The sequence below is a fragment of the Symphodus melops genome (assembly GCF_947650265.1).
Source record: "Symphodus melops genome assembly, chromosome: 19".
In the NCBI taxonomy this organism is placed as follows: domain Eukaryota; kingdom Metazoa; phylum Chordata; class Actinopteri; order Labriformes; family Labridae; genus Symphodus; species Symphodus melops.
Genome location: NC_136709.1, coordinates 21,659,040 through 21,669,591, shown reverse-complemented (window position 1 = coordinate 21,669,591; position 10,552 = coordinate 21,659,040). Strand labels below are relative to the sequence as shown.

The following is a 10,552-nucleotide window of genomic DNA, read 5'->3' as shown; positions in this document are numbered from 1 at the left end:
CGCCTTATTGTGAATAACTCTGATCCTTCATCCAATCAAAACTGCTGAGTCATCAAAACATTCCCCCCGTACAGTGTGTGTGGATGGAGACATGAGCTAATCACACATATGTGCTGTAAACATGTTCATGTCTGCTGTAAAAACTGAAGTCTGGAATTCAGACGAGACAGACGACAGAGAATAACGTCACATGTTGTTGAGCCATGAGGTGAAAGCAGATCGGACGCCATATGGACGACCCGTCTCTCTCTGTGATCACCGATACTCCACTTTAACAGGAATGCAGATCGGCTCATCCGCAGAAGAAATCCATCTGGTCAAACTCGTATTTATCCCGGGAACAGTTCTCCTCGTATTTTCATTCACAGTCACATTCAGCAGCACTCGTCCATGTTTGGATATGAAATCCTCAGAGTGCATCTGCAGACGCCAAAGATAACACGAGGGCCATCGAAAGACCCAGAGACCCGAAGACGGTCTCAGAACCGGGCCTTCAAAGACTGAACCGGTTTCCTGGGATGTGTGTTGTAGACTTTTTTTTTTTTTCTCCTCTGTTATCTAAACACAAGAAACCCACATGGAACCAGGAAATGAAAACATCGCAGGTGAAAACATACACACACACACACACACACACACACACACACACACACACACACACACACACACAGCAGAGGAGTGAATCCAGCCTGCGACACTCAGGCATGATAATGTGGATTCCCCTGATGATGATGAGTGAGTGTGTGTGTGTGTGTGTGTGTGTGTGTGGAACCAGACTCCAGTCTTGGCCCACAGTAATAAGATCAGCCTGTTTGGGCCTGACAGGCTGAGCCCCTTTCAGGGTGGCCCATCTGGCCAGCGCCCAGACGTCGGCGCCAGCCACCGGCTCCTCTGTGCGGGGACCCATCTGTGGTCCTGTGTGGTATCGACCGTTCGGCTGCCAGGCCTGTCCCGGGCCGCACATGGGCCCACTGGTCTGTGTGTGTTCTGCAGATGGGATACTGGGACGTGCTCACAGTGATCGTGTGAGTGAGTTTGCCCGGAGGTGTGAAGACAATGATTTCAGGTGAGCTCGACAAAAGCTGCTCAAAACTCAAAGATCCAAGTCCTCGCTCGGGATGTTTGTGGCGACATTTCTCAGCGACGTCGAAAGCGTCTCGAGAGACTTTTCACACCTCTCGATCGTTTGCTCTGGTCTGAATCAAATCAAATCCGTCATTGCAGAATCGACGCCGCTGAAAGAGGACGAGCGTGCCGACGGTTCCTTGAGTTCCTGCGGTTTGAAAACCTCTCTGAATGTGACAGTTTAAGTTCGACGCACAAAACAGGGACAGGATCTTAAACTTAGATACGATTATGGTGAAAAGAAATAAAACAAGCGATATCGACGCGTCAACAAAAGCAGAAGTCCGAGGCAGCAGATATTCTCCTCTCCTTCGGTCTGACGAACAAGATTTAGTTCTTGTTTTGAAACTTCTCGATCCCAACAATCATTAAATTGTAAAACGTGCGTTGTCAAATGGCGTGGAGGTATCACACACTTTGACAACCCGACGACCTACAGCAGGAGATAACGGGAGTTCAAATCTCAAACATGCAGGAAGATCAGAAGAAGGATCAATCACGACGAGCCGGCAGATCTCGGGTCAACGCGGCGTGCGGCTCATATTAAACGTATCTTTGATAGTTTTGTGTGTTTTTCATAATAAAGATCCTCTGGGAAATATCGGACGTGTTTCCTCCCGTCTCAGTCTGCCGGAGGGGGCGTGATGGCGTTTGCTTTGATTGACAGCAGCTGGGACACCGCGGGGATGGCAGGCAATAAAGAGAGAGCCGTGCTGTGTCTGCACGCCGTGAGCAGACGGCGTGATGTTAGTGCGATGTAAACACGCTGAGAGGACGCTGACCTTCCTGCATAAACCTCCACAAACACAAACACCCAGTACGAACACGAGATCAGGTCTGAAGGTGGAAACACAGCAGAACGCACGTCGACACGGACGATTGGATTACTCTCCAATATTCTGCGTTCAGGTTCTCTGTAATTCAGTTCCAGCGTGTTGAAAGCGAGACGACAGAACGCAGAGACGACAGCAGCTGCATCGCTGACGAGATCACAGGAGACAGCCGAGCGTGAACTAATATGAGAGAAGACACATCTGTCTCTGAGATCTGAAGGACCAGGAGGAGGAGGAGGAGGAGTCACTCTGATCTGAGCGTGTGCAGGAGCGCCTGGATTGCATGAAATTAAAACAACTATTTCACGTTAGCATCCATGATTTCCCATCCAGGAAGAAAACGCTTCAGATGGAGCCTTCTAGATTAAATGGAGGTTGGAAAAAAACAAACAGGAAGTTGTAATTGTTTTGGAGTCAGGAGGGAGACGAACACAGGTTCCTCTAACATGTGTTTATCTATTGGACCTGGAATGGTCACGGCTGCTTTTGTAGTCCACGTCGTTATCGATATTTATGATCGTGGTCAAAGTGAGGGAAGTCAATGAAGCGCAGGTAAACAGAGGTACTGAAGCCAGATGCCTCGCCACGCATGAACCAGAGTCCTGCAGAACTCAAACTTATACACACTCACTCCTTTACGCCGCCCGCTAAGTTCAGTAATACTACATTTATTTTAGACGCAGCCATAAAGAAGACACACATATCACAGCCCTGTTTCAGAAATGTTTTTTTGCTAACGGATGGAAAAAAAAAAAACCAACAGTACGAGTAGACTTCAAACGCCTCGCCGTGCACTCGCCTGGCTGCACAGTTTAAAGGCTCGACATGGCGTGTGGGACAATGGGAGCCTCGAAAAGCAGCGCGGTAATCAGGGCCGATGGAATTTTCCCTGCATCATTAAAAAGGGATTGGTCTGTTCAGCGAGTCCATGGGAAGTGCCGTTAGTTAACCCAACAAAGGTGCTCCGGCTGTGGACCCCCAGAGATGAAGGGCATCACAGGGGCTCAGTGAATCCACCTCTAATCCCCCCCCGGCCCCATTGTACTGATACACTTTAAACCCTTTGACCACTTCCCGCTCTAATCTCTGAAGATCTGAGCGAGTTAAACAAGAATCTGATCCGAGGGCCTGCAGCTTCCCACCTCCTCCGTCAAGTTTAGTTAAAGTATCTGTGCTCAGCTAACAGTGCAAACAGCTGTTATGTCATTTCTGGGAAACTATTTCTTTAAGCCCCCACACGGCCGTTTTGGACGCCCCTGGGTTTGCCAGATATGAGAGCAGTTATCAGGTGAACAGGTGTTGCAGCGATGGAAGCGGGCAGTGGAACTGCTTCAGATAGAAGTGATTGTACCCGAGCTAAAAAGCCTCTGCATGTTTCTAATAAGCTCCAGCAGCTGGCTAAACACTGAAGCTACAGTGTCCACCACATGCAGAGCTGGCTAAACACTGAAGCTACAGAGTCCACCACATGCAGAGCTGGCTAAACACTGAAGCTACAGTGTCCACCACATGCAGAGCTGGCTAAACACTGAAGCTACAGTGTCCACCACATGCTGAGCTGGCTAAACACTGAAGCTAGTGTCCACCACATGCTGAGCTGGCTAAACACTGAAGCTACAGTGTCCACCACATGCAGAGCTGGCTAAACACTGAAGCTACAGTGTCCACCACATGCAGAGCTGGCTAAACACTGAAGCTACAGTGTCCACCACATGCTGAGCTGGCTAAACACTGAAGCTACAGTGTCCACCACATGCAGAGCTGGCTAAACACTGAAGCTACAGTGTCTCTACATGCAGAGCTGGCTAAACACTGAAGCTACAGTGTCTCTACATGCAGAGCTGGCTAAACACTGAAGCTACAGTGTCTCTACATGCAGAGCTGGCTAAACACTGAAGCTACAGTGTCTCTACATGCAGAGCTGGCTAAACACTGAAGCTACAGTGTCTCTACATGCAGAGCTGGCTAAACACTGAAGCTACAGTGTCTCTACATGCAGAGCTGTGTAACACCCAAATTGTTTCGTTTACAAAAAACATTTTTTTAAGGAAATCAAATTTTTAAAAAACACACCAGACATTAAAGATTCATATCTGAGCACACACTCGCAGACATCGATCCGTCCACCACGTCAGCGTCTGTGTGTGTGAATAGATGACTGAGGGTCTGCTGAGAGGAGGGGGCGGAGTCTTAAGTGAGCCGCGGGTCGTGACAAAGCACTTGACGGGCAGAAAGACACCCCCTAATTTCATCTTGACCTTGCCTCCTGTTTGCATCCTCCACGGCTGCTGGTGACGGTGACACGCGTCTGGGGGCGGGGTCAACTCCACGAGCCGGGATCATAGAGGGGGTCGGCAGAAGGTGTGCGAGTGTGCGTGTGTGTGTGTGTGTGTGCAGATGGACGAACCGTTAGGGATGCAGCCTCGTGTTCCCAGGAGAGGAGGCAGAGGTCAGGGATCAAAGCCCCGAGTTCCCCCCCCCCCCCCGTGCGTCTGGGGGAGCACGGAGATGCAGAATGAAGCTCTGCAGTCTGAGCAATTAATGCAGCAACTAGGGAGGCGTGTGTGTGTGTGTGTGTGTGTGTGTGTGTGTGTTTTGCCAGGTCGTTGAATATTCCACAATGTAGCAGTACAGCTGGCACGTGCCTCACACACACACACACACACACACACACACACACACATACAGGATCTAGAGAGAGGTCTTTTAATTAAGGGATTTGTTAATTTTCTATTCAACTTGACAGTGATGAATGGGGGGGGGCTCGGGGGGGGGGGCTGAGCGTCCTCGGAGGCCTCTGGGTGCCATCATCCTCCTGAAACTGTGTGAAGATTATTAACCCTTCGGAAGTCAGAGAGCAGCCACACAACATCCACAAGAGCTGGAGGAGAACACACACACACACACACACACACACACACACACACACACACACACACACACACACACACACACACACACAGCCAGCAGCAGCCTGTGTGTGGAGGCCAGATAAGACTGAGACGTAAACAAAGGCCTCACACTGTGTTTCACATGAAGAGAACGACTGTCGCTCTTCTGTTTGTTTGTTTGTGATGGAGTGAAGGGTTTCGGGTCAGAACACACCGACCCGACACACCAACCCGACCCGCTCACAGACGGGTCAAGCCGAGTACTTCCTGTGTGAGCTGTGTGATGAGCGAGCGTCCTAACACAGCTCGTCCTCATTTGGATGAAATGTTTTCCAGCAGATCTGTTTAAGGCTCTGCTATCGGATAGAGCAGCAGTGCATTGTGGGAAAGTTTAACATGACCAGTGTGCTTCCATTACATACTGCAGCTTTGTTTATCCGCTGCACAGATGGAACCTCCTCTGATTGGTTTGTTCTCTTTGATTAATTTAACTTTCCTCTTCATGCACGTCGGGATGATTCATCACTGCCGTCTTTTATTTCTGGATTATTTTTCATACCTTCCTTTTTTCTTGTGTTTCACAGTTTTCCTCCTTTTTGAAACGTCCCTCTGAGCTGCAGCTCAAATGTAAAAGTGTATTTCATATTCATTGTCAATACTTCCTTTTGTTGCAGCCAAACACACTTTGCATTAAGATATAGCAGCAGCCACATGTCATATCGCCCCCCGTGCAATTTATCTATTGTGACTTGGCAGCCATTCATCTTTTAAATGCTCTCTCATGATTTCCTTTGTGCACGCCGAGCCGGAGGTGACCTTGAAGACGGGAGCATGTGGCGTATTCTGATGATAATTTATTCTCACATACACCAGGAAACTGTCCCGCTAACATGATTTTTTTTTTCCTTCACGCTTTGTGCCGTCTGCACACGCCGGGAACTTTTACAGACGATGGATTTCTCTCTGCTCAGAAAACGTTTGAGGGTTTATACGCTCATGCAGATTTAATTTGGACGCACTTTTCAACAAACAACAAATACAGGCCTCGTGTTACAGAAATTAAACTGTGAAAAACATGAAAAGAGAATAAAGTTCTCATGTAGAGATTTTAAAAGACACAGAATCTATTTTTAGGGAGATAAAATAATAAAATCAAGTTTTTTAAAAAAAAAACATTTTGCTTTAAGCTCACAGGATCTTTGTTTTTCTGCAGCTGATTTAAATCTGTAACGTCTATTGTTGATTTATTTGGCCAATAAAAAGCCCCACGATGTGTGAAGGCAGAATCTCAGCTCCAATTTTAAAAAATGTAATTTGTGTAAAATGACTTTGGTCTGAACTTTGTCTCGCCCTCATATTTCACTTGGCAAAAATAGTAACAGTCATTGTCGCAGCAGTCTGGGAAGTCATCAAGCTACTCTTTTTTCAGGGCAGCCAGTCTTACCCCTTTGACTGACACACACACACACACACACACACACACACACACACACACACACACACACACACACACACACACACACACACACACACACACACACACACACACACACACACACACACACACACACACTCTGTTTTAATGCATATTAATGAAGTTAAACGGCCCACTGTAGGGAGGAGACAATGGGCTGGGGGTTCGGGGGAAACAGAACAGGTGCAGCGGTATAAACTCATCTTTAGGTTCACTGCTGCAGAAAAAGGTTCATACATCTTTTTGTTTACTCTTTTTTTTTTGGACTGACGTGGTGACGTCTGCGGTGTTGCTCCACATTGTGTCCTTTAACCAAACCCAGAGGCCTGTGCATGATTAATTCACTTTAAGGATCTTTATGATCCAGTAGATGGCGCCCTTGAGCTCCGGCACGAAACCAAAACAAACTGCTATTTGGCCACGCCCCCTCAACACTGAGGGGGCGTGCTCCACTGAACACCCCCCCCCCCCCCCCCCAAGGTGGACAAACTCGCCCTCATATCACGCTGTGATTAAACTCAGAGTCCGGAGTTTGTGTCATGTTTGGCTTTAAAACACTGCTTCAGGAACCAATGAGTGACGTCACATGGTTCATATGTGAACAGTTCTAAGTTGACGCTGTTTGAGTTCACACATGCTGCTCACCCTGAAGTTTTCAGGAGTTGTTTACATCGCTTCTCTTAATGAAAGCAGCTGGAAACAAAGAAAAACACAACATTTACTGAGCAGCTTCTTTTTCTGTAAAGTGTGAAAAAAAAACCCAGACTACATGTGTGTAAAAGAAGAGACACTTCACTCCAGCAGGCGGGATGACTGAGGAGAAGCCTTCTGCTTCAACAGAAATACATTTAAAAAGACAAAAGCAACATTTCAATAACTAAAAAAACACAAAGTGCAGCAGGATTAATTCTTCTGTTGTGACACAAAGAAACTCCCCATCCGTGCTCATCGTCACATGCTGGCAGTGAGTCCCCGCTCTGCTCTGTGGACCCTCCTCTGGATCCACACAGATAATCAACTTGAACCAAACCCCGCCCCCCCCCCCCCCCCCCCCCCCCCCCCCCCCCCCTTTATTCGGGGATTTTATCAGCGCCTACATGTGGAGCTCTCTGCACACCAGACCGAGAGAGAGAAGAGAGAACATCCACAGAGAGCTTCCTCATGCTGACAGACACTCCGACCCGAACACCTCCTCACCTGTGTGGACATTAAACCTCTGCTGCTGCGCGCGCGCTGACAGGATGGATTTCTTGGACCGCGGTTACCTTGAAGCGCGGTCTCCTTATGATTACACCTTTAATTTTTGGAACGACTACCTCGGCCTGTCCACACTTGTGGCTAAGAATAAAATCCACAGCCCATCCTGCAGCCCCAACTCCATCACCGAGTCCCTCAAAGCGACGCTGGGCTTGGAGGATGACTCCTCGGATTGCTCGTGCGTAATTGGGCACGGTGACGGACACTTGGAGTGCTGCTGCGCGGCGCCGGGCTCCATCTATGATCTCAAGGAGCGGATGTCTCTTCTCAGGCCGTACGAGCACCTGGCGGGTGATTCGCCTCTTGGAGACAGAGATTCACCCTCCTACAGAGGGAGCTACAACGGGCTCGATCTGCTCTCCAGACGCAAACAGACTCAGAGATGCAAACCCGAGCCCAAAGTGTGCGTCTTCTGTCGGAATAACGGCGCACCGGAAGAAGTTTACGGCACCCACATCCTGAAGACAGCGGACGGCAGAGTCCTGTGCCCCATCCTGAGAGCGTACACCTGCCCCCTCTGCAGCGCCAACGGCGACCACGCGCACACCATCAAGTACTGCCCCGCTCTCCAAGGACCAGGCGAGCCAGAGAGCGGCGAAGGGAGGCAGAGCGACCGGGAAGAGGCTGAAGATCTTCTGAATCAAGTTGCGCTGTAACACGAGCGTCCGTTTCACGCACGAGACAAGATTTAATTTTCAAGTGTCACAGCTTCATCGGTTCCCTTCTTTATTCTGACTCTATTGGCACATAGTTTACATATGATGGACGCACTGCGCGCAGTATTCACGCCCCCCCCCCCCCCCCCCCCCCCCCCCCCCAAAGAACCAAAGTACTGTACAGATCGACCTGTGAATGAATGAACACCTTCATGCTGTCATCAGAAGTTGCACAGTGCCAACTCCTGATTGGAGATGAATGTTTGGCGCACGTGGATGTTTAAGAAGATCTTTATATCGAGCACATTTCTTTTTCTTTTTCCTGAGATAAATGTTTTCTACCAAAGGATTACACATTTTGTATTGAAAGGTAATTTCTGTACTGGTTGATATGTTGTCTTATAATCTGTATGTCATCGTGTGTGTGTGCGCGTGTGCGCGCGCGCTGTTCTCCGCAGACTGAATGTAAAAACAAAAGGAAGGTAAAATCTGACATGCAGTTCATCAAACTTCAGAGACACAGAATTTATTTCACGTGGAAATATTTTCCTACAATTCTTGTAAATGTATAAAAACGTTTGTAGCGATATGAAGCCTGACATCCAAAGTCTTTTATCTGTCAATAGAAAACTTTTATGTGCTTATTTTTTACCTTGTGTATCATTGGGAAATATATTCACTGTAAATGACCTCTGAATAAAAACAACAACAACATTCATTTTGCATTTTTCTTGGACTTTATGAGAAAAAAGAACGTTAAATCTCTCACTTAAAGATGGAGGTGACATAATGAGGTAAATAATTCTTTATTTAAAAAAAATAAAAGAATTATGTGAGGCACTCTGTGAGAGTTTGTAGAGTCCGATGTGTCGATCACTAAAAGCCCAAAGCGTGTGAATGTGATGAATAACTTCTGATCAGTGTGTTAAATAAAGTTTTAATTGAATTGAAGCGTGTGACTGTGTGAGGTAAGAGCACGAGCTCAGGTTTATTTCCTGCAGCGGTGACAAACGGCACGTGCTCAGGTGTTTCTTCAGACAAAACAGGGGAAAAAAATGCAACGGTGCCACCTAGTGTTCAGCACCTGGAATGACAACATTCCCCCCTCACACAGTATCTGCTGAAGAAATGTCCTGATTTAAAACAAACGACCGACTGTAACCGAGACAAAGACCGTTATTCACGGTCAATGACGTCACCTGCAAACTGAACTTTTAACCCTTTCACGCTGGCGAGGGGAGTTTCCTCTCTTTTCAGGTGATCCGGATCATTTGGTTCAGCTCAGTAATAAGAGCCGGTGTTCAGCCAATGAAACGCGTCCATACTGCCTTAAATCATGACAGTCCCTGCCTGAACATATTTATGTTTGTAGTGGCGCCCCCTCCTGGTCAGAGACAGGAAGCCTTGCCCCGACAGTTTAAACCAGTTTTGCTCCTCTAGATATTTCTTGGGAAACAATTCTCCATATATTTTGAGCATTCATCGTTCATCCAGATTCTCAGTTTGAAGAACAACCATGACGTGCTCCATCGTCCTTTAAACGTACAGGCAGCCATATTGTGTGGCGTCTCAGACAGGAGGGGAGGAGCCAGGATGTGCAGGGCATCACAGGTGATGAAGAAGAGTTTGAAGTTTTTTTTTCCAGCCACCCACTAAAAAGTGTTTCCTGACCCCCCAGTTGAGATCCAGTCCTGCTCTCACGTGTCTTTAAAGCAACACAAACAGAGATGAACTGCTTGACTGATAAAGTTGATGGTTTCAAACCGAGGATGATGATCGAGCTCTCTGACTCATTCTGATGTTCAACAGCAGGAGGTCAGCAGATTCACTGAACTCACACGTACACACACACACACACACACACACACACACACAGAACATCAGTGACTCATCAGTTTGAAGTCGAAACAGATCAAACAGATCCGTCTAAAGAGACGCTCGGATCGATAGCAGGAAGCTCAGAAAACTTTTAAAAGAGGAAAAAACGCTGCAGGTATGCGTCCAGTTAAAAGTAGAAAGTAACAAGACAGTCTTGTGTGTGTGTGTGGACTCGTGTAGGATTATCAACCACATTTAACTATTTAAGCACCGAGAAGTCTTTGTTTTCTTTGAAATGAAAAGCTTTTAGTGCCCGAGCTCCATCTTTAGTATTGATTTTCTCTGACCGGGTTGCAGAAAGGTCATTTTCACATGGTGTTGTATTGCTCAGGAGATGCGTGTGAGCGTGCATTCAGAACCTGGAGTAGCTTGTGCTAACTGTGTCTCCAGACGTGCACAGGAGGAAGCAGGCGGCACATCTAAAGGACTATTTTTAGG

General features: G+C 47.5%; 1 protein-coding gene across 1 annotated transcript; it reads left to right on the top strand.

The window, feature by feature from the left end:
* The first annotated feature begins 7,405 nt into the window (after positions 1-7,405).
* On the top strand, positions 7,406-8,285 carry LOC306840670 (nanos homolog 1-like). The gene is given in 2 exon segments (XM_079370100.1): positions 7,406-8,140; positions 8,142-8,285. Coding segments are annotated over 2 exon segments (798 nt in total). The 5' UTR covers positions 7,406-7,420; the 3' UTR covers positions 8,220-8,285.
* The last annotated feature ends 2,267 nt before the right edge of the window (positions 8,286-10,552 follow it).